The 23,907-nt window shown below is 48.2% G+C and overlaps 2 protein-coding genes across 2 annotated transcripts in view; one reads left to right on the top strand and one right to left on the bottom strand.

The window, feature by feature from the left end:
• The window catches only part of SCRN1 (secernin 1), a 60,740-nt gene extending 55,709 nt beyond the window's left edge, over positions 1-5,031 (top strand). Inside the window, exon 8 of the mRNA XM_040644132.1 lies at positions 1,139-5,031. Within this exon, the coding sequence (XP_040500066.1) occupies positions 1,139-1,297 (159 nt within the window). The 3' untranslated portion in view covers positions 1,298-5,031. The remainder of the gene's footprint in view (positions 1-1,138) is intronic.
• A 3,045-nt stretch (positions 5,032-8,076) lies between these two features.
• The window catches only part of WIPF3 (WAS/WASL interacting protein family member 3), an 87,406-nt gene continuing 71,575 nt past the window's right edge, over positions 8,077-23,907 (bottom strand). Inside the window, exons 7-10 of the mRNA XM_040644551.1 lie at positions 23,544-23,693; positions 22,473-22,574; positions 12,465-12,541; positions 8,077-10,414 (exon numbers count right to left, since the gene is read on the bottom strand). Coding sequence (XP_040500485.1) covers positions 10,391-10,414; positions 12,465-12,541; positions 22,473-22,574; positions 23,544-23,693 — 353 coding nt within the window. The 3' untranslated portion in view covers positions 8,077-10,390. The remainder of the gene's footprint in view (positions 10,415-12,464; positions 12,542-22,472; positions 22,575-23,543; positions 23,694-23,907) is intronic.

Here is a 23,907-nt window from a genome sequence, read left to right on the forward strand (position 1 = left end):
TCCAAGGGAATTCAGAAAGAATCTCCGAGAAGGGCAGTCTCACTACCCCTAGCATTTGCTTTTCCGTGCCACACAAATGACCGTTTGGATGTGTCAAAGTCATGGTGTTTTCACATCCGCCTTCCCTGCCGAACGTCTCCCTGGAAGTGTGAGCGCGGCCACCACGCTGCACTGAGTTTTGCTGGGGCTGTCCACCTCGCTTCCCGACTGTGCGGGTTTTCGAGGCGGAGGACAGCAAGCCCCGAATAAAAATGTCACTCGGTGCATGGTTTTGCGGATATTTGACAACCAGAAGGCAGAGGGAGAAAGGGCTGTGTGTTTGAGCTGTTGTACACAAAATGTCAAAGAGATAAGACTGATGGCATTGGGCGGGCTTTGACACTGAGAAATGACCGTTGGTTTGAGTCAAAGCCGTGTTAGGAAGTGGCGGATGGGTGGTGACAGCAGCTTCTCCGTGCTGGGATGAATTGGGCCAATGAAAGCTTTTCACAGTCATCCACTGTAAGTGCGTGGAAGAAATCTCACCACTTCAGAACAAAAGTAAGTTGGGGGATAGGTGTGGCACGTGCTTATTCACTGATCCATTTATTCATGCCACGAACAGTCATTGGGAATGCCTACTGTGTGTCCCAGGCATTGGAGCACAGGGATGAGCTCAGTTCTCTCAGGAGATCATGGTCTAATGGTGGACGCGGGCAAGTAGACAGACCCTTACAAGACAGGAAAAGAACAGCCATGGCCGAAGTAAAGGCATTGACAGGGAGCCCCGAGGAAAGGTTCAATGAGGCCTGGAGATGGGTACGGGAAGAGCAGGGTGGAGTATCACAGGTTGGAAGAATGCAGTTAAGTCAGTCTGGCTGACGGGAAGGGAGACGTGGGGGCCATGGCCGGAGGTGAGGCAAGCAAGAGCCTCATATGTTACAAAAGGCCTTTCCTGAGTGTCTCCCGGGAGTCTGGATTTTACCCTGAAGGTAGCAAGGAGTTAAGGACGCCAAGCAGAGGAGTACCATAACCACACTGGCATTCTAGAATGGTCCCTGTAGCTGCTGTGGGGAAACAGATTGAATGGGGATGGGTGGGTCCCTGGGAGGCTTTTTTGTCCCCTGTAGTGACCTGTGCTGTTTCCGTCCTTCCTCAGGAGCAAGGTCGTCAGCTGAGAAAGACCATGCTGGAACTAGAGAAGCAAGGCCTGGAGGCCATGGAAGAAATCCTGACCAGCTCTGACCCCCTGGATCCCACCGAAGTGGGGGATCTTTTCTATGACTGTGTTGACACGGAGATTAAGTTCTTTAAGTGAAGTAAGCATTCCCTTTCCCCTTCTTATTTAAATGTTCCCACCTTACTAAATTACCAGCAAAACAAACCTCTCCTGTGTGAGTAAAATGAGAAAGTTCAGATGTGTTAAAGTCACACTCTTGTGTTCTGCCTTGAAGCTCAGCGACGACCCCTTCTCCTACCACGTGGCTTCCCTTCTTTTGCAATGTAACGCGTCTCCATTTGCCTGTCGTTCGATTGTATGACTACTTGTGGATTTGCAGCCGCTCTCATTGCATCTCAGTGACAGTGGACACATGAGCCTTCTCACAGAGGACGAGCGTTCATCAGGCCTCGGAAGGGGGCTCCGCAGTGCTAAGTGTGCAGGAAGAGCAGAATCGTTGGAAGTCTTAGTCTTTCTTTCCATACTGGTTTCTTCCGGGTTAACAAAAGGCCAGGGCTCTTGTGTGGGTGGTTGAGGGAGAAGCTTCCAGGCCTCCCTTCCCAGGAGTGCATGCCTGTCATGCAGAGTGTTCTCCAGATGGGTCCGCTGAGGGACAAAACCAATGGGGAGGAACAAAGGGGGCCCCTCTGGGATCCCAGCTCATCCCAATTCCCGTGATCCTAGAGAGCCCGGCTTCTCTACACCGCACGTGTGTGCGGGGGACCCGTAGACGGCCCCTGCGCGAGGGAGAGCTGGTTAGCCGAGTTAGCTAGAAGTGCCAGCGTTAGAGATTGGGAGGCGGCCGCACCGGTGGCTTCCCCGCACCACTGTGTGGCTCTCCCCGAAGGCCTGAGGCTCTCCCTGCACTGTAGCATGCCACCCTTGGATGTGGCTTTGTGTAGAAACGATTTCAGGCCTGGTTATGGCCGTCTACTTCGGGGTTAATTAAATGGCCCTATGGCCCAGTTCCACCCCACAAAGCTGAGACTTTCTCCAGCTCGTGAGGGAAAGAAAAGGAGAAATTCTTGACTGTTTAGATTTCAGTTAAAGTAGCTGGAATCGGAGCAGCGACTAGATTATCTCAGCAGAGACTTTAATTAAACTGATTTGTTTCCAACGTCGTGTTCACACGAAGGATTTGACTTTCCACCAGAGCATAGAAGAGCGTGTGAGGAGGGCCAGATGGGCTCAGCATTGGGAAGACAGAGGGCAGGGAGGTGACAGATGGACGCAGAAGCATTCCGCTGCGGGGTAGCGATCCAGCCCCCGGCCTTCCTGCCCAGCTCGTTACATCCCACAAGCTGCGTAGGGTGCCGCTGGCTCTCCCCGGCCCTTCCCCTTATTACCAGTCGCTGCTATCGGAGTGAAGGTGGCCGGAGGGGGCAGGCGTCGGGGGGCTTCGCTTGGGCCGCTGAAACTCGAAAGCACTGGGAAATGGACCCGGGGGCAGAGATGATGAGCAGATGCGTAAGCAGGGGTAGCCGCTCGTGGAAGGACAGCAGCTTCCTTGCTCCGGCCTCCCCTGGGCCGTGGGGGCCCAATCACGCTTCGTCACTGGTAGGGAGTTGCAAGTGGAAGAACTGTGAATGTCAGTAATCTCTGAAGTGACCTGGGGTTAGGGACTCTGCACTGGCGGCGGTGCCCCGCACGCCACGCGGGCTGGAAGGGACGTGGTCCCACACGCATATGTGGGCACGGAGGGCCGCGGGTCTTATCGGAACGCATCCTGCGGCTGCTCACCGTGTCTCGTCCAGGGCTTTCCCTGTGCGTGAGTGCAGGGCTTCCTTCTAGAGGGAGCGGCCATCCCCAGGGCGTCTGCTTACAGATGCTAAGGCAGGGGAGGGTGAGGCTTGGGGCAGGGGGTGGGGGGACACAGGTACTTCACTGCCCCTCAGTCCACCTGCTCGGGGGTTATTTAAGACAAGGTGATGTGGAAAATCACCCTCAAATTTCACCACATGGTTCACCTCCACGTGTTATAGAAACATTTCGTCAGACCTGACAGGTCAGAGATACCCAAGGTGATCTGGGTTTTCCCGAAAGAAGTCTAATGAGGCTAAATTACACAGAGGCCCGCTTTCATTATTACGGGCCACACAGAGGTCACGGAGAACCCATCCAGCCAATGCCATTCCCTAGCCACTGTGAAGTGGGAAATACAATGGCTACTTCTGTTAGGGGACATTTGTCCAGCAACTCAAAGAAGGGCCAACCCTAAATGAGAATTTGTCTGCATGTCACAATTGTGATGCCCCTGTCTTACCACCAGGGGGCGTGGCAGCCCTCCATGGCACAGCCTGGCAGACGTTAAATGGGGCTGGGATGCTTCCATCCAGCACAGAGGGGGTTCTGTGTACAGTCAAACCCCCAATAATAGCAGTGGACGGATTCTTTGTGCCTTGGGGGTTGTGGGGGAAAGACAGGAAGAGAGTAAGAAATCTGCTGATGCAGCTGGACTCACTTCTAGCGACTTTTCCTCTACTTCCGTCAACTGCTTAAAATATGTTGCTGGAGTTTGAGCAGGCTGTTGGGGAGATGTTTCTTTTTAAATGCTCCTAACAGACGCTGCTTTTGAGAAATGCTTATCATTACGTGGATGATTTCTTGACCAGGGATTGCTTTTCTAAAGGCAGTGTGGGGAAATGAATATTCAAGATGAACTATGAAAGCAATGTTTAAAGGTCAGTGTGTAAATAGCTTCCTGAAATACCATTTGTGTATCCATTAAGACTTGGATGGGGGAGCTGTGCATGCTTTGTGCAGAAAGAAGACATGGCCAGGATGGAATTTCTCCCCTATTCCCATGCCCCATAACCAAACATAAGCTACTTAGTCTTGTCTAGTGGGTGGGATTTACCATAGAAGAAGACAGCCCTCGTCCTCTAAGGGGAAAGAGGCTGCAGTAGAAGTAAATTAGCGAAGCAGAGTAGTCCTCTTCATTCTTGGAGGTTGGTTTGGAATTCTAGGTAGAATTCTAGGTAGAATAAGGCTATACTTGAAATTATGGTGATTCTTTAGCGCCCAGTAACATAAGACTCAGTGTTATTATTAGGAGGAGTTTTTCTTATAAGCTGACAGAGCAGGTGTATGCCTATTAGATATTAGCAGTGAAGTTCCTTCGCTACTGGGTGAATTGTTAGGTATAAAAAATAATTACCAACCAGGCAAACTACTTTGCTCCCTAACTTATGTCATCCCACATTGGTATAGGTATTCCACCGCTCTGACTGGCCCAGGAGGGAAGCCAGGTGGGACCAGGGTGTCTGCTAGGAACCCACGAACTGCATTCTTGACTGATGAACAGTCAGGCCGTTCGTAGGGGAGGTCTTCAGCTGAGCTCTCAGCTTTAGGAAGGAAGCACATGGAAGAAGGAGGGAGGGGAGCCCCCTAGCTGGCCATGCTTGTATGGAGGGGGAGGAGTGGCGGGCCACATGCACGTGCTGTCCCAGCACCACCCTGTGCCTCCCTGTGGCTGTGACATTTCATTCTGCACAGTCCCAAGTCCCAGCTCTCCTCCTATGGCTTGTGTCAAATGTGCTTTATCTGACTGACTTCAAACATTCCGAAATGTCACATGCAGATTTCTCATGGGAATGAATATGTACGCGTTTGCAATCATGTTGTGAGAAGTTAAATGTGTGAGCTGGAAAATGCTATTGGCAGGGAATACTACAAAAGAAAATCTTTCTGTTTCCTGCAGTGGGAACTGATTGTGTAGTCTTAACAGCCTTTTGTACAAATATCTATGAACCAGATAACTTCCCTATCTAGTGCTTGCCCTTGGAATTGTCTCTAAATACATCAAGCATACAATAAAAAAACAACAACAACAACACTGAAGTGAATGTCCTTGTGTTTCATGAATAAATGTGGGCATCAGTCATAAAATAGAAGATGTACGAAGGGGGATATAGTTTTCTGACTGGAAGCTTCAGAAAACCCAGTCAGCTCAGCATTTCCAACATGGCGTACGGTTCTGTGGACAACTCACTCTTTAAAAATAAACACAGAAGCACAATGAGGCACCGCTTCACACCCATCGGGATGGCTGCTTTCAAAAAAGCAGAAAGTAACCAGTGTTGGTGAGGATGTGGAGACCCTGAAGCCCTTGCACAGTGTTGGTGGGGGTATAAAATGGCGCAGCAGTATGGAAAACGGTATGGCCGTTCCTCAAAAAAGTGAAAAAGATAGAATTAGCATAGAACCAAGAAATTCTGAGTATATGCCCAAAAGAACTGAAAGCAAGGCCTCAGAGATATTTTTATACCCCTGTTTATAGCAATGTTATTCACAATAGCCAGAAGGTGGAAGCAACCGCAGTGTCCGTTGATGTGATTCTAAGTGAAATAAGCCGGTATCCAGAAGGCAGGTATCGTACGATTCCACTTGCACGAGGTCCCCAGAGTAGTCAAACTCACGGAGCTGGAAGGCGGAATGGCGGCTGCCAGGGGCTGGGGGGATGGGGAGCGAGGAGCTGTTGTCAGGCGGTAGAGAGTTTCAGTTTTGCAAGTTGATGAAAGAGTTCTGGAGATGGTCGCCCAATCACATGGATGTACCTAACACTGAACCGTACACTTAAACACGGTTCGGACGGTAAACTTACGTCATGTGTGTTTTACAATTAAACAAAAACCACACTAGAAACGGAAGTCTCGGTCACCAGGACAGCGGATGCCGTCTAGCCAAGCACCTCGATGTTAAGGCCATCGCACGGCTGCTAGATGCCCCTGAAGCGAAAGGCCAGCTGTCTCCGCCCTTGTGACCTAGAAACGCCAGATTGCTTCCATGGTTTGAGCTCCACTGTGACAGGGAAAAGGCAACGGAGTGTCTTTAGTTCTTGAAGCTAGGACTCCGTCCCTGGTCACAAGTGACTCACGTCAAGGTCAGAGAAGGTGACTGCCCCATTTATATGACAAGGAACGGCTAGCTCTTTAAACCTTATTTCCAACTCTTTTTCCAGAAACGTAACATTCTCCCGCAAAGCTCCACAGGCATGGAGCACGCATTCGTTCGCTAGGGCTGCTGCCCCAGAACACCACCAAGTGCTTGGCTCCAACCACAGAAATGGATTGGCTCGCAGTTCTGGAGACGAGAAGTCCAAAACAAGGTGTCCACGAGTTGGTTCCCTCTGAGGGCTGTGGGGGCGCCTCTGTCCTATGGCTCTCCCCGAGCTTCTGGTGGTTTGCTGGCCTGTGCTCATGTTCACATAGTGTCCCTGTGTCTGTGTCCGGATCCCCCTTCTCACAGGGACGCCATCAGATTGGATTAGGGCCCATCCTACTGCATATGACCTTGTCTTCACCAAACATCTGCAACGACCTTATTCCCGAAGAAGGTTACACTCTGAGATGTGGGGTTAGGACTTCCACATACGCATTTTTGGAAGACATAATTCAACCAGTAACAGAGCAGCTTCGTGAAGGACGCCCAAACGTCTGGGGCCTGGTGTGAGAATCTGGAACTCGCTTCTGGAGGTCCCAGGTCCCAGCCCTGCCCGTGAAGCTGTTTCCCTCATCCTTCTAGCTGCCACCTTTCTCCGCCTTCACTCCAACAGGGGTGCCTAAAATTAGGGCTCCTTCACCTCCACAGTCCATGGCTTTGACCTTCCTCACCCCCTTCGTCAATTATCTTGGGCCACTGCTTTTCTTCTCCACTCAGACTGGCCCTTTTGGTCGTGAAAGAGCTTCTCTCTACCTCTGCTAATGATAAAACAAGTCAGGTCCTTCACTAATTAGGAGGCAAAGTGTGTGGCGGCGAACTTTGAAATTAGTTTCCAGATGAGACTTATTTCGGGAACATGTATGAATTTTAATTACGTTTCTCTCCTTGCTATCCAACAGCAGAGCCAGTGGGGTGCGCTCTGAGCCGCTCCGTAACCGTCAGAGTGGAATGCTGGGGTGCGGCCCGTGTGAGCTGTGTCTGGGACTCAGCCTGTAATGAGCACGCTTGGACCCTAGAGTGCGATGTGCGCCCATACCTGCGTCTGTTGGGCCCCAAGGGTGAAGGGCTTGTCTAGGTCTTACGTCACTGCATCTTTACCACTCCATGCTTAGGTCCATTTGTGTCCCCATTTTACACGTAAGGAAACAGAGGCACAGACCGGTTATGTAATTTACACCCCCAAAGTTGTAAGAGGCAAAGTAGAGGGTCAGATCTATGTCTGCTCCTAAGCCAGCTTACCTAGCAGGTGAACCTCATCTCCCCTGCACTGCATACCAAAGAGGCCACCTGAAAATACTGTAATGGGGAGCGAGAGGACACTGCCTCATATAGGTGTTTTGAGGGGTTTGCTAATTTGGGACAGGTGCTCAGTGCACTTCAGATTGAAAGCTGTTTCATTTTAACACAAATTAGAGGCATTCTATAAGCAATACTCTCTGCCCGTTTTCTAGTAATAAAACAACATAGTGTTACCTATTTTTTTTTTAAGAAAATGAATTTGAGGAAGATTTTCCCTTGGTGGTTTTTCCCAAATACCCATCAGTTCAGTTTAGCTACAAAAACTCAGATTCTTTTTTTATGTTTATTTACTTGAGAGAATGAGTGAGAGAGTGAGAAAGAGCACGAGAGAGAGCTCAAGCAGGGGAGGGAGAGGGACAAGCAGACTCCCCGCCGAGCAAGGAGCCCAACTTGGGGCTGGATCCCAGAACCCCGGGATCATGACCTGAGCCGAAGGCAGACGCTTCGCCGACTGAGCCACCCAGGTGCCCCCAAACTCGGAAAACATTATGTAGGTTAGTTAGAAATGTCAGCTCAGAAAAAAAAGGCCCCATTTTGACCACGGCATGTCACAGCAAGCGTTGGGTCCTATGTGAGTATCCTTTGTGTCCCATCATTCTTAGAAGCCCTTCTAGCCCTGAAAAATGGTTGGCTTACATCAGTACTGCTGACCCTCGATGGGTTTTAACAAGGACACGGGCAGAAGCATTTCCACTTATTAAAGTTTATTAGATACAAAGAAATGAGTCTGAGGAGGGCACATCAATAAATATACATATGAAACACGGGGGAGCCACGGACGACGGTGTCAGTGAGAACACTCGAGAGCGGTAAGGGCGCCGTAACACGTTGCCTCTGGGTGAGTTTATGGTCAAGGGGCTAAAGGTCTGTCCTGCCAGAGGCAGGCACCGCACGAGTTCCGAGGGTGTGAATTCAGTGACAGGTCTCGAGGAGAGATGGGATGCCAGATTCCTGAGATTTCTCCCTAGTTGCAACTTTCGGTTTCTGCTCATCCCTTCCCTCTGTCCTTGATAGTTTTTATTTTTAATTTCTATCCCAGTGGTGCGGAACGTGAATGCATCAACACATCGGGGCAGCCCGTCTCCTCTGAGGGCGGACTTGCCTTTGTCTTGGGCCTTCTTCATTATGATAATTAAAACCCTTGTAATCATTGTCATACAACTGGGAGGGAGATGGAGCAGATCCCATTATAATAAAGAAATCCTGACCTTTTGGAAACCTTCCAGAACCAATAAAGCAAATCAGCTATGCCCAGAGCTGATGACCCACAAGAGCTTCTTTGCCAATTGATTTAGCAGTGACAATTTGGCATGATTGATTCCCCGGAGAAGGGCACTTGACCTTGCTCAGTGGCTCCTCTCTGCAATGACAAAGCACAACAACAGTGTAGGAGGCCATCTCAGTCTTTACTGTAGACAACAGCTCAGTGTGTGCAGTCACGTTTGCCCAAACCCTCCACACCGGCTACGTGTTTTGGATGGCTTGGTCTGGGCACAGTGTCCTTCACCTCTGAGCACATGAGTGGGTTGTTTCAAAGGACACTTGTTTTTCTACTGCTCTTTCCACCCCTCCCTCCCTTTTCTCTAATCTGCACCTATTTTGAGCACAGACCCGGGGTCAGTCTGTTTCCTTCTATTTTCTCTCCTTCCTCTGTTACAGCTTCCCCCTCCGAGGACGGGAGCATTTAGGGTCAGGCACAAGCAAACACACACTTCACACTTCCATTTCCTTGCCAGCTCAAGGCAAAGGGTGTGAGAACAGCAGCCAGAGCCCCTTCCAACCAGTTCCATCTTCAGGGGTGGCTGGACTTGGGCACTTTCCCCCCCCCCCGACAGAGATGTGCGCCCCCCACAGGGAAGGGGGAGCTCTCAGACCAATCAGGTCCTCTTCAGCTCAGAAGGGAGCTAGGTTTGCCTGGCGGGTGCTTCCAGGGTTCCTAAGGGTAGGAGTGAGGCACCAGGTATGTGAGGCAGACACTTGCTAATAGGCCTCGGTCTACACTTACTCGTGTCATATTTTCCATGAAAATCCTGCTCTCCAGGAGGAAGAAAAAAAAAAACCCACCTCTGAGATAGAATATGTAATTGACTATAATAATGAGTTATGTATGTTTCTAACTTGCAGAAAAAATACCCAAATCTCATAAATCTCGCCTTGCCCTGGCTGCAAGGATGGAGTTGGGAACTTAGGCGGGACAGGAGGAAAGCCACGGGCACCTGGGCACCAGGGGCACTGTAAACAGGAAGGGCATTGGCTACTTGTAGGAGCGTTCAGTTACAAAGGCCCTGTGGTCGGCATCGGAGGGCCCAAGCCCACTCTTGCCTTTCTTTTGCATCATATTTACATTAGGCCAAAAAAAAAAAAATCCCTGTACTGCGAAACGGAAGCGAGACATGACATCTCGTTCACTGGAGGCTGTGTGGCATTGTCTGGGTGTGGGGACACACTACTCTCTCTGAGCTGCTTCGTTTATAAGGCATTATTTGGTTTGATTTTGCAGTGTGTGTGATGAGAATACACAATCATGCAAATAAGCGCCTGTGGGTACTATAACTTTGGGACTACTTGCAGACAAAGGAATCTTCTAAAAACAGTTCAGAATCTAGGAAGGGCCAGCCCACACGCATTATGTACAGTCATGGAATGGACACCATGGGGTGGGGACAGGGCGCTGTCTGTACTGACGGATGAACGCCAAGATGTATCTTCAAAAAATGGCGAAACATAATAGGTGTGTGGTTTTTTAAATTAAGCAAATAAAAGTCGACTGTCATACTGAGTTAAAGCCTGTGCAAACCACGTATTTACAATAAATAAATGCTCCACTCAGAGCTTATTTGTCAACTGAATTCCAACTTAAGTATGGCGAGGCCAGACACGTTCTCCTGGGGATGCCCATCTGGCGATATGGACCCCCAGGTGGCTCACAGGACATTGGCTTCATCTGTCTTCTCACCGGAGTGTCTTTAGAGATAACTGTGGAAAGACAGGAATATTACCAGGTGGGTTTAGAAGACTCTTCACATGCAAACAGCCCACCCCGGGGCTGGGCACCACAGCTTTCCTGCAGTCATACGAGGCTGCCAGGGTCTGAGGGTCCCATCAGATACAAGGGGCTAATTTTGACCCAGGGGGTTGTGGGTGGAAAAGGGATGAAACAGGACACATAGTTGATGGCGTCTGAAGACCTACCGCCATCTTGGAAACATTCACGAGACCAAACACCAGCACTTGACAGAAACTCAAAAAAATAAAAAAATAAAAAAATAAAGAATTTGCTGGAGATCCCAGACAAGGCAAAGGAAAAGAGAAAGGGGCCCAGGCCTTCAGATTTCCAGCCCAGGACTCCCACCCGTGCACGGATCACTCGGGGCTCTCCGCCATAAAAGAAGAGTGCCCCCTGGGGGCATTTTGCGATGTCAAGAACCCTGTGATCTCTCTGGGCTGCTGCTTTTTGTCTCACTGAAGTGAAAATGAATTAAGAGGGTGTCCATCTAGATGTAAAGAAGATCTTCTTGACTATGGGATGCCCAAGGGAGACTTCACAATCCATCCTTGACTAGACTTTAATGGGCTCCAGTGATGTAGGTGTGTGCCTGCCATGAGACCAGAGACCAGACCTGGCACAATGTTCCACCATTCTTGCCATGTCTGAAGGGGAGGATGACTCCTGTCCTGGTAATAGGAACATGCCAGGAAAAGCAGAGAGGTATACTGGAAGGAGCACTGGGCAAGGAGACAGAAGGCGGGGCATGTGACCTTGGGCAAGTTCCTGAGCCCCTTGGAGCTCAGTTCTCTTGTCTGAAAAAAAGGTCATTAAAGGTATCTCTCCAGCTTACATCACAGAGTTACTAAAAGGATCAAATGAGATCACATATGCAAGTTATCTGAAGAACTGTAAAGACCTGTATAATGAATGGAGGGACTATTATTTTGATTATTACTATATTTTCCTGACCACAAGAATAATGTATTCACTGTAGAAAATTCAGAAATTGCAGAAACGCGCTAGGAAAAAAGAAAAAAAAAATCAACTGTCATCTCCCAGAGTGGGTACCTGTTAATTTCGTGTGTATTCTCCCTGTTTTCTTTTCTCTGTGCATATATACTTCTCCCTTAACTTCAGTCAGCCAGCCACTTTTGAGTCTGTGATCATCTGAGTGGTTATCACAATTCTTAGCTTAGCTGTTGGTTAGAAAAGGGGGTGCTTGTTCTCCTGCAAGGAACTCATCCCGACATCCAGGGTCTTGTCCCCCTTCTCACGTCCCTTGCTGTGCTGTCCCAGGGGGCTGTAGAAGGGCCCAGTTTAACAGCAGGCCACCCTGTTTGCCACATAGAACTCTGAAACAGGAGGAGGCCAGGCCACGACTAAACACGTATTTTCAAAGAAGTAAAGGGCCTTTAAAGATGAGGCCCTGTCGTGGGCAGTGAGAGACGTCATCTCCGCCCAGGTTAGGACACAGTCTGTCCAAGCTGCCTTGTGTGAGAGGGAGGGCATTTTTTCAAAGACCATCTTAACCCACAAGAACCCGCCTGGTTCCCCTCCCAGCTTCCTCTAGCCACCAGGACTTGGACTGTGACTACATTTGGCCAAAAGAAATTATCATGTTGATGGGAGAAAAACCCCCATGGGTGCAGTAAGATGCCCTGTATTCCACAGACAAGACAGAACCTTGAATTCCATTTGGTGCACGTTACAGAGTTTTGTCTCAGGCCTCTCCAGCCACCATAACCAGGGAAGAACGAGCGGGGAGTGAGTGGGGTGACCGTTGCAGAAGGACTCCAAAGGGGTTCTGGGTGGCCAACCTTGCTTCTGGATGTGCTGGGGATTCTGGGGGAAGCCTCCCTTTCCCTCTTCAGAGTTTGAAACTGTACACGTTTCATTCTAGCTGGAAACGAAGGTACACCAAATGGCTTTCCCCGAGGACCAAAAATCTGGGCAAAAAATGTAAAGCTTGAAGGAGAAAGCACACTCTCGGCGTGTCTGGGCTCTCTGAGGAGAACTCAGACCTGAGGGAGGTGTTACCTGAGAATTTCTGCCTTTGAGGTCATCCGAGCTCTGCCCTGCCGCCTCGGCGTGGAGCCAGGGACCAGGTGTGCGGCCTGAAAGAAACAGGAACGATCTCACATCTATTGGCCCAGGGACCGCTGTGCGCTCCGCAGAGAACCTCAGACTCAACGGGCACTTAGAGCAACAGCAGAGCGACCAATGGTGACGTGAGCCGGTCATCCTGAAACCTTCGGGCTCCCGGCCCTAGGCTGAGAGTTTCTACCCATGGCTTCCATGGCCCAGCCTGGGTGTAGAGACATCCCGTCCAATCTGCTGCAAGGGGAACAGGTTATCAAGGCCTGTCGTCTACATGCGTGTGAGAGCTGCTTTGCTCAGAACAAGCCGCCGTCTCCAGACTCGCTCATTTGTCCAGTACCCAACAGGTGCCAAGCACCGTGCTAGGGCTGGTTAAAAAAGGCAGGAAAAGGTAAATATATGCTGAATAAATCAAGCTCTGTTCTAAGAGCTTGAATTCTTTCTTGAATTCATTCTCTAAAATGTATTTTGCTTAAATATTACACAAGTTACATATAAATATATTCTCATAATTAAGGGTTCAAAGAATATGGAAGAAGACAATAGGAATAAAAACCCAAAACCACCTCAAGTGCCTCTTCTTGGCCTAATCCCAGTTTCCATCCCTGAGTCACCACTACTTGCTGTGTATCCCTCCGGATTTTTTTTTTTTTTTTTGGCATTTACTTGTATGTGTGTGTATATGCATCTATGTGTTTTGGTTGGTCGAGCCAAGTTTTAAACCCACATTCCCAGGCATTCCAGAACTTTCCTGTGAGTCAGGTGTTCCGAATGGTGGCTCTTTCTCTGCGGCATGCAGTAGAAGGCTTATCCGTCCTGCCTCTGTCAAGGACTGGGATTAAATAACCACGTCCCAAAGCCCTCCAGACAATCCAGGCTGCTGTGTTCCTTACAGAGCAGCATGAAAAGCAGAACTACTCACCGCAGATCATTCAAGATAGTGAAAAATTGATAATATCCTGTGTTCAACAAAACTATTTAGGAAATCCAGGGTTCACTAACTATATGACAGAGTATGAAGTGGCCGTTTGAATGTTTACAAAACAAAATAATTTGGGGAGATGTTTGAAATTTAGGAGAAAAAAGGCAGGGTAGAAATTGTATAAATAGGATGACCTCAAATACTTAAAAAAATGGAAATAATATATTGAATGGATTCCTCCTGGATTTACTGTTGTTTATTTTTTTTTAAATCTCTTAAAAATATTTAGTACAACGAACATGTAAGTCATCTTAAGAATCTGTTAAGATAAGATATAGTTTTTTAAATGAACTAGCACATGGAACTGTCTCTACAACTTATAAAATATTAATCCAATGGACACTGAAATTTTCATTAAAGTACTTTTTAAATCAATGAGTGCCTTTGTTCTAGAATAAAGATATTTTTGGGCAAATAACATAGGGAGTGCTAGGTTTTTAGCCAGTTTATTAACTAAGTTAAAAATAAAAAGACACAGGGGCGCCTGGGTGGCTCAATCGGTTCAGCATTTGCCTTCAACTCAGGTCATGATCTCAGGGTCCTGGGATGGAGTCCCACATTGGGCTCCCTGCTCACTGGGGAGTCTGCTTCTCCCTCTGCCCCTCACCCTGCTTGTGCTCTCTCTCTCTCTGTCAAATTAATAAATAAAATCTTTAAACAAAAAGTAAAAAGACACTGATACACAGCCCCCGACTTAATTCCATGTGGCAGTACGGCCCTGGAATTACTTCTTACGTGTAAGAACCTCCAGTCTACTACAGAAAAGCCTTGCTCTAGGCCAGGGTTTCTTAACTTGGCTCTGCTGACATTGTGGGCTGGATAACTCTTGGCTGTGGGGATGGCTGTGTGCTGCAGGCTGTGGGACAGCGTCCCCGCTCTCTAGCCACCAGGTGCCAGGAGGATCTCCCCCAGCCCCCAGAGCATTTGTAACAAAAAAAATGTCTCCAGACAGTGCCCCATGTCCCGGGGGTGGGGAAGGAGGGGCAAAATCCTCCCTTTGGAGAACCACTGGGCAATAAGACAGGTTTCTCTGTAGGAAAGTGGTACCTGCTAGTTTTCATAAATATGACTGGAAACAACAGCAGAGGTAAAGGAGAATCAATTTCTTCATAAAACAGGAGGGAAAATTTTGCATTTTGCTATAAAAGAAACTTCACTGCTGCTAGAAGTGTGTGGCCAGGGGTTAGGGTTCCTCGGGGTGGTTTTTTTTGTTTTTTGTTTTTTGTTTTTAAGATTTTATTTATTGGGCCGCCTGGGTGGCTCAGTCAGTTAAGTGTCTGCCTGTGGCTCAGGTCATGATCCCAGGGTCCTGGGATTGGGTCTGGCATCTGGCTCTCCACTCGCGGGGTGTCTGCTTCTCCCTCTCTCTCTGCTACTCCCTCCTGCTCCTGCTCTCAATCTCTCTCTCCACCTCGTACGCTCTCTCTCTCAAATAAATAAATAAAATCTTCTATTTATTTGAGAGAGAGAGAGAGAGAACATGAGTAGGGGCAGTGGGAGAGGGAGAAGCAGACTCCCCACTGAGTAGGGAGTCCAACACGGGGCTCGATCTCACAACCCTGAGATCAAGATCTGAGCCGATGGTAGACGCTTAACCGACTGAACCACCCAGGTGCCCCTGAGGGTGCTTTTAATACACATACTGCCTTAGGGGATTTTTTTCCGCCATGAGATGTCACTAGAATCAGTAGAATTCAAAAAGGAGAGTTCTTCTGCTGAAATAGTCCTTTACACGGGCTGTGTTTCCGCAGAATTGTGTTTCAGGTTCACTTAAAAAACACTGGTTTTCAAACTTTTGGCAACACCAACTTGTATTACGAAATACTGTTTACCTCCCTACCTGATCCCATGCACCTGAGGGCCCCCAGAGCAGCCCAAGTGACCCCTGCCGTGGCCTCCAGCATACGGATGGCCCCTCCGCTTTGGTGCTGAACAAAGCAGCCAGACACGAAAGCCTTCTCGGAGCTGCGAGGCCTAGAGAAGAAAGTCTGTGCCGGCACCGAAGAAGCAGAGGCTTGAGGGCCAAGCTGGCTTCCAGCTGTATTTTTTGTCATTTGTAAACCAAGCCAGCCTGTGCTTTTATGCAGAGGGCAGGAGAGAATTCACAGACGTGGCTGGCCATTCAAGCCGGGTCTCTTTGAGAGCCTCCCAGAACTCCGCCAGCCTTGCAGCGGGACTCCTGCGGGCTGGGGACGTGAGTTAGCACGAAGCTGGACTCCTAGGAGAAGCAGATCTCACTGGCGACCCTGGGCTAGCACAGTCTCTCCAAGCTAAGGGCTATGTGGCACAGGCTGGAGAGGGAGCAAGGTGTGGTACACAGAGCACCGGACACGGAACAGAGAACCTTAGCCCGAGCCCCAGCTTTGCCGCCAGCTGTCACCAGGGGTGGCTATCCTATTCCTGTCCCGGTTTCTTCAGCTGTATATGAAGGAGTTGGGCTGGACAACCTCAAAGAGCCCTTCTGTTCTAACACTGGGGGCCTCTCACAGTCTTGAACCAAAGGAAATGACAGGTTTCATTGGGAATGATAATTCTAGTATCTGCCAGATCGAGACCTTAGAAAGTACATATCCGGCCTTTCCTCTCCTTCCCCACTGTCATGTCATAGTTGAGGTTGGTATGAGCCTTGCCACTCCTTCCGGACCACTTCCCGCTTGTAGAGAACTTAGCGGAGTCACCCTGCGTACCATGGGGCCACACTTCCCCTCCACAGGTGCTCAGACCAGGTGTCGGCCAATCAGAGTCTCTCTCCCAATAATTTGGAATTTTTAGAATTTTAAAATTAGTTTTAATGATTATTAAAAATAATATATATTTGTTATAGAAAACTTGGAAAAAATCATGAAGCATAAGGAAAATAAAAATCACCCAGCATTCTACTATTAAATGCTAACCACTCTGAACATTTGAGTGTACGTTTTCTAGCCTCTTTTCTCTCTATTTGGTCAACATCTTCTCCTTTCCCCTCTCCATATAGATTTACAAAATCATTTCTTTTTTAAAATCAAATTTCGGTTCTACTTTATGTACTTTTAGTGTACTGGTGCTTTTGCTTTTCCTTCTCAAACATTTTCTCATGTTGCTGAATAGTCAACAACACTATTTTAATGGATGCATGGCATTCTATCCCGTGGCTCTTCCTTAATTTATTTAACCCCATTGCTGGGGGTTTGTGCTGTTGCCAAATTTTTTATTCTGCAAATGTTTAGCAATGTGTATATATACATATACATATACATATACATATACGTATATATATGGACATTCTTATCAATTTTAGAGAGAGAGCACACGTGCGTGCATGAGCCAGGGGGTGGGCAGAAGAAGAGGGAGAGAGAGAGAATCCCAAGCAGGCTCCACGTTCAGCACAGAGCTCAATGCAGGGCTCGATCTCATGACCCTCAGATCGTGACCTGAGGAGCCCAAATCAAGAGCCAGATGCTCAAGTGCCTGAGCCACCCAGGTGCCCCGACACTCTTGTCTATTAATTCAACAAGCATTTATCGAGTGTCTGCGTGCCTGGCCCCATTCTGGGAGCTGGCGATAGACCAGTGAGTAAAAATTGATACCATCCCTTCTTTTCTGGGCCTTACACTGTACTGGGGGAAACAGAGAAAAGACAGGCAAGTATATAATATGTCAGGAAGTGACAAATGCTTTGAGAAAGCAGAATGAAGAGAACAAAAGTGATGGGGAGGGAAGGGCTGCTATTAAATAAAGACTGGTCAGAGAAGAACTCTCTGACAAAGTGCCATTAGATCAAAGACCCAAAGGATGCAGGGAATGAGTCTCACAGACATCTGGGGAAAGTGTCCCATAGAAGGAACAGCAAGTGCAAAGAGCCCAGAGCCCAGAGGTGGGAGTGTGTTTGGAATGTTCTATAAGCTGTCGGTGGTCTGTGCTGTTGGAGCAAAATGAGGTTTTGTAGGGAGTGGGGCAGGGTGTGTGGGCACTTCCGGTAGGTCCTCTGAGCCATGGTGGGGATTTCTAACTGACACAGAGTGTGACGGGAACTCAGGGGAGGATTTGGAGCAGAGGGTGGTCTGCCTGGACTTGGGCTTTAGACGAATCATGGGACCTGCAAGTATGGAGCAGGGAAGCCATCAGCAGCTTCCCGCAGCCTCCAGATGAGAAACGACAGTGGTTTTAGCCAGGCTGAGAGTAGCAGAGGAGGTGAGAGAGAGCAGATTGGGCATACATTTCACAGAAGGAGCCCTGAGATTTTCCTGGTAAGCGGGATGTGGGAGCAGAAGAGAAAGAAAGAAGCCAAAGATGACTCCAAAGTGTTTGGCATAACAAAAAATGGAGGACCGGTGAGCACAAAGTGGAAGGAGGAGGAGAGAGAGGGCTGTCAGAAAATCTAAGCGAAGATGTGCTTCACAGGAGGGAGTAATGGATTCTAGATAACACCTCTGACCCCTGGCTTTGGCAACATGGAGGTCCCCTGGTGGCCTTGCTAAGGACTCTTTCCATGGCGTGGTAGGGGGAAAATGTCTGAGAGGACAGGAAGAGAGGAAGTAGACATGGCACTGGCTGTGAGAGGAGCAGAGAAATGGCCCAGGGGCCAGAGTAGGTCAAGGGAGATGTTTTATAGACATGACAACACTTTTGCCAGCTCAGAGGAATAAGGGAGTAGTCTAGGACAGCAATGGTGGTAAAAGAGTGGGTTGCTGGAAGACAGCTTATGACGAGAACAGCTAAGGTAAGCACAGGGCAGAGGTCCTTCCTGCCCTGCTGCCCTCCACAGAGGCGGAGATAAATGTTTGGCCACTGGCAGTGTCTACGGATTCTGTCAGTCCTGGAATAGCTCATCCTCTGATTTCATGACATGAACCACCCAGTATTGGTAAAGTGACTGCAGCACTTGCTGGAGAAGTTTCTTTGCTAATGGAAACAATGGTGGCTGGTTGTGCCCTAAGTGTAAAGTAACTATTTTAAAACAGGAATTGGGCCACAACGAGCTACCACTGCACACCTATTAGGATGGTTACTATCAAAAAAACCAGAGAACAGCAAGTGTGAGTAATGATGTGAAGAAACTCTTGTGTGCTGTTGATGCGAATGTCAAATGGTGGGAGTGTACGATGGAAAACAGTATGGTGGGTCCTCAAATGATCAGAAATCGAATTACCATATGATCCAGCAATTCCATTTCTGGGGATATACCCCAAAGAAGTGAAAGCAGGGACTCAAAGAGATACTTGTACACCCACATTCATAGTAGCATGAGGCAACCCAAGTGTCCACTGATGGATGAGTGGATAAACACAATGTCATCCAGACAGACAATGGAATATTATTTAGCCTTAGAAAGGAAGGAAATTCTGACAGATGCTACAAAGTGAAAAACCTTGAGGACACTGTGCTAAATGAAAGAAAGCCAGTCTCAAAAAGTCAAATATTATATGATTCCACTTATATGCGGTACCAAGAGTAGTCAAACTCTTAGAGCCAGGAAGTGGAATGGTGGTTGCTATTTACACGGGTTTAATGGTACAGAGCTTTAGTTTTGCAGGATGAAAGGAGTTCTGGAGATCGGTTGCACAACAATGTGAATGTACTTAACACGAGTGAACTGTACACTTAAACATAGTTAAGATGGAAAACTTCATGTTATGTGTTTTTAAACCACAATTAAAATTATATATATAAAAAAGGAGTTGGGATATAAACAGATTTCTAACCAGCCACTTTCCCACTGAACCGACTGTGATCAGGATGGTTTGCGGGGAACACCAGACTGAAATGTTACATTTGGGTGTCTGTCTCTCCTCCCTTTCTCCCCTAAAATGTGAATTTCTTGAGGGTGTGTCAGGGGATCATTTATCTAAATGGGCAGGGGCCTCCGTAAGTATCTGTCAATATGATGACAACGTTACTCTATCATCACTATGTTAATAAATATTTGTGACCTACGCAATTTTTCCCAAAGATTCCTCCTGATAGGGTGTTTTTTCCTACTTTGTTTCAGTACAATGCACGTAACATAAAATTTACCACGGGTGACCCTGAATACATTCACAGCATTGTGCAACCATCACCTCTGTCTAGTTTCAGAACATAGGCATCACCCCAAAAGGAAGCCCGTACCGTTTAGGAGTCCCTCCTCATTCTTCATAGCCCCAGCCCCTGGCAACTGCTAACTCTACTTTCTGTCTTTAAGGATTTGCCTGTTTTGGCTACATCATGTAAATGGAATCACACAACATGTGGCCTTTTGTGTCTGCCTTCGGTCACTCATCATGATGTTCCCAAGGTTTATCCATGTTGTAGCATGTATCCATGCTTCATTTCCTTCTGTTGTCAAAGAATATTCCATTGCATGGCTAGACATGCTGTTGATCCATCCATCAGTGGATGGACACTGGATGTTTCTACCTTTGGTGACTGCGAATAGTGCTGCTGTGAATATTTGTACATGACCTCTTGTTTGAACCCCCATTTTCAATTCTTTTGGGTGTATTCCCCAGAGTGGAATTGCTGGGTCCCATGGTAATTCTATGATTGACTTACTGAGGAACCTAGTGCATTTTTAAAACATTTAAAAAATTTGGTAAAATCATCTTATCAAAGAAGGAAAACAGCTAATACGTGCAGGGTGGAGACAGTGACGAGAACCAGTGGAAGAGCTACATATCAGGGTGTTTGTGCGCTGTGTGTGTGTCAGGAGCAGAGAGAGAAAGCGAGCAAGTGGGAGGAGACAGCGAGAAGTGCTGCAAGACAGCGTGAGAACACACTCATCCGAAAGCAGCAACAGTCTCCCAGACCATGAGGAGCTCCAGTCTCGGGGAACCAGGTCAATGGGGAGCAGGAGGAAAACTGTAAGAAGAAATGGAATCAGACAGGCATGAACTGTATCAGACTCACACTAATAGAATTACCATGGTTCTACCTACGGCTCCCAGGGACGGCAGGAACATGCTCATGTAATTGGGCTGGAAGCCGCAGGAGGATTTTATGCCTGCCAATGCTGCCTCAATCGAAAAACCACATTTTATTTTTGAAATCGCAAATACCCTTTCTGGTCTGTAGGATGTCAGTTCACTTCGCAGGCTTTTTTTTTTTTCTTTTCTTCTTCTTCTTTTTTTTTTTTTTAACTGCATCAGATTATTTGTGTGTGTGGGCATGGATCTGACCACTTCTCTGAGATGAGAGGAGTACAGCGCGCATGGCCAGCTGCGCCCCCCTGGCGAGCTACACGAGGCATGGCCTCTCTTGCATTCTCAGGGAGAGACTGGGCACCATGGGCTCAAAATGCAGCTAACTTTAGAATTTACTGAGTCTGAAGGTTGAAGGACTGCATAGCACGCTACTGAGAAAGTAGTGAGATTTTGAAGCATCTGCTTTTCTGGAATGGTTTCGGGCCAAGATCAGCAAAATATGGCCGGCAGACCAAATCCAGCCGGCACCTGTTTTTTTAATAAATAAAGCTTTATTGGAAGACAGCCGTGCCCATTCATTTATGTATTGTCTATGGCTCCTTGCAGGTCAAAACAGCACGACCGAGTAGTGGTGACCAAGACCATATGGCCCACAGAGCCTCAAATATGTCGTTTCTGGCCCTATAGAGAAAATGGTTGCTGACCTCTGGTTTAGGTTTAGTGTCAGTAACTAAAAAGCCTCCAGGGGCCAGGTATCACATTCACCTGTCACAGTCTTGGTGTAACAGAGGATGGTGGTGTTTGTGGCATGAATGTGGCCAGTTAGCAGACACCAGCTTAGGGAAAGGAAATGAGCCTTGCAGGCATGCTGACAATACTGACTCCATCTTTGGCCCTCTGCCTCATGCTGCTCCTCTCTCCTTCTTCTCTCTCTTAGTTCAGAGCAGTAGTCTCTGCATATTATTTAAAAAGCACACAAGGTCACTTCTCTCTAAATGCGCAATCCCACAGGCCAGCAGAAAAAGACCTGCCCAGGCTGATTCCAAGAGGACCTATGACCTAAGCAGGTCTGCCTGCAGGAAGCTGAACCTTGGAGGAGCGACTTCACCAAAGTCCTTCTGAAGGGAAAGGGTCGAAGAGCCCAGTTCATGGTCTTGGGCTACCCCAGGACACGGACTGGGGGCCTGACTCCAGTTGTAGGGTGGGAAACACCCTCACTCCATGTTGTTGCCTCTGCCCCCCCTTAGCAGCCCCTGCCCGACTGAACTGGCTCAGCGCTGGACCAGAACTGCCTCACGCTAACAAACAGGCAGCTTCTCTGTGTGGTTAACACCCCACCTTGCTTTTCTTCGCTTCCTGTTTTCCTAGAGTGCTTGCCTCCCTGCCCTTTCAGCCCCGAGGGACGCCAGCTCCTCTTCTTCCACTCTTAGGGCTAGTAGGTAAGCAGCCTTCACTTGTAGGCTGGCCACGTGATGAAATTGGGAGAAGTCAGGCTCTTACCAGCCTGAGATTTTCAGCCTTGGCTGGACACTGGAATCACCTGGCAGCTTTCAAAAATACCACGTGGGTCCCTCCCTGCATATTTTGATTTAGTGGGTCTCGGTGTAGCCTGGCCTTTGGGATTTTTAAAAGCTCTGTTGGTCATTCTAATGTGTATTCAAGGTTGAGAACCACTGAAGGACAGTCTCTATTTCACAGTCTGCCAGAGTTCTGGATTGGGGTCTTCTAGAGTCTTCTCTGGGTATTAATACAAAGCTCCTGTATCCCATTTTGCTGTTGTCTTGGGGTGGTTAGCTCCCTTGTCAAAAGCCCTAGGGAGGGGAGGGAAAGTGGTAAATCCAGGCACTCAAATCCAAAGCCAAACAATTAACTCTAGAGTTCTGTAAAAACCTTCTAAATGAATCCTTGGGGCCAGACTAAATAAGTGTTCAGATACTTCCAGAAGTATGAATAGCACTGTATTCTTCGTAGTATAGTGAAATCATGACATCATCCTTTAGGCAGCCTGTGGCCAATCAATGTACACGAAGCACTTAATTCTGGAGGGTCAGGGAAAACCGAGAGGCTTCCCAAGGTGGTACTTACTTCTGGGGATTTTGCTGGGGTAAATCTTCTGGCACGGCTTATACTCGTCCGGAGGAGGAAAGTCTTCCACAGTATGAAACGTGAATTTAGATTCAAAGTCATCTGCACACGTGGAAAATCGCAAAATTACTCTGGTTATTGTGATGACCCAAGTTTTGGAAATTTCCAGGAGCACACAGGTTTGCCTGCGCAGCGCAAGTGTTTTAATGGCTGGGCTATTCCCCCTGAAGATACCTCCATCTACCTCTCGATTTTGACTGCTTAGCTCAGACAAGGAAATCAGGAAAAGTGAAATCCACAGACTCTCCCTATCATCCACCCCACCTCGCTTTGACCAACATCTTAAGGAGAAGTCCCACAGAGCTATCCAGGGTCCAGATCAGAGGCGGGGAACGTGACAGCAACAAGGGACCAGCAAAGTCCCCGTGGCCTGAAGCTACCCCTGAGCCCCTAGGGAGGGCTTTGTTTGGGAGGGGTGAGCAGAATAGAAGTCCTCAGCTTGGCTGGGGGGAGTGAGCATGGCTTATATCTGGTGGGGTTCCTGGGCTCCCCAAAGCAAATAGGATTTTCCCTGAGCTCCTGACTGCAAGAGGAGAGGAGTCTTGTGGCCCTTTTATGAGTTGAGTCCCTGCTTTGTGATCTAGGGTATAGGTCTGACCCCAGAGAATTTCCTTCCTATCTCAGTATTTTTGCTCTAACTGTCCCTCTGTCTGGCGGGTCTTCTCTTCATCCTTTCACCTTTTCCAGACCACTCTATTCTTTCTATTCTAATCCAATATGCATGGATTTCTCCATGGAGACAGACAGACACACACGTATACAGTTTGCATGTTGGTTTTCTTCCCTCTTTCTCCTCGCAGTCAGAAAGTTAGAGAATGAGTTCTGGAACCTCCAGAAAGCCTCAAGAGAAGCTTTATTTAGCACAACTTGCAGGCTATTTTGCCCTAGAGTGAGCTCCCTGTTCTTGTGAAGCATGCACCCTGAAATGGTGGGCTGACAAACTCCTTCCGAGGGCCAGGGGAAAACACTCCCTCACTGGCAGCCAGCACAGCACAAGGTGGGCCCCCTTACCGATGATATGCAGGCTTCCGTTCCGCAGCTGACCTCCGGGCTGCTGTGTCGGGGTCCAGGCTGGGGCCTGCTGGCTTCTGCTTGAAAGCTCCGTGGTAGGTGATCTCGCAGGGGGTGCTGGGGGTGGATTTAGCTTTCCTCCACCGGTCCCTTATAGAAAAGATGCCAGTATATTCAGATACAGGAAGGGGGACAGAAGATGCTATAACCTCCTGGGAGAAGTGAGGTACTGAGGTCTCTGGATGTCATATGATCTGGTGAATAAAAGGGCTGCCTCTGGGGCTAGGCCGCTTGGGACTGAATTCCAGCTCTCCTGCTGGGATAATGACAACCTCTTTGTGCCTCTGTTTCCTCATCTGTAAAA

The sequence above is a fragment of the Ursus maritimus genome, unplaced genomic scaffold, assembly GCF_017311325.1.
Source record: "Ursus maritimus isolate PB19 unplaced genomic scaffold, ASM1731132v1 scaffold_3, whole genome shotgun sequence".
NCBI lineage: Eukaryota > Metazoa > Chordata > Mammalia > Carnivora > Ursidae > Ursus > Ursus maritimus.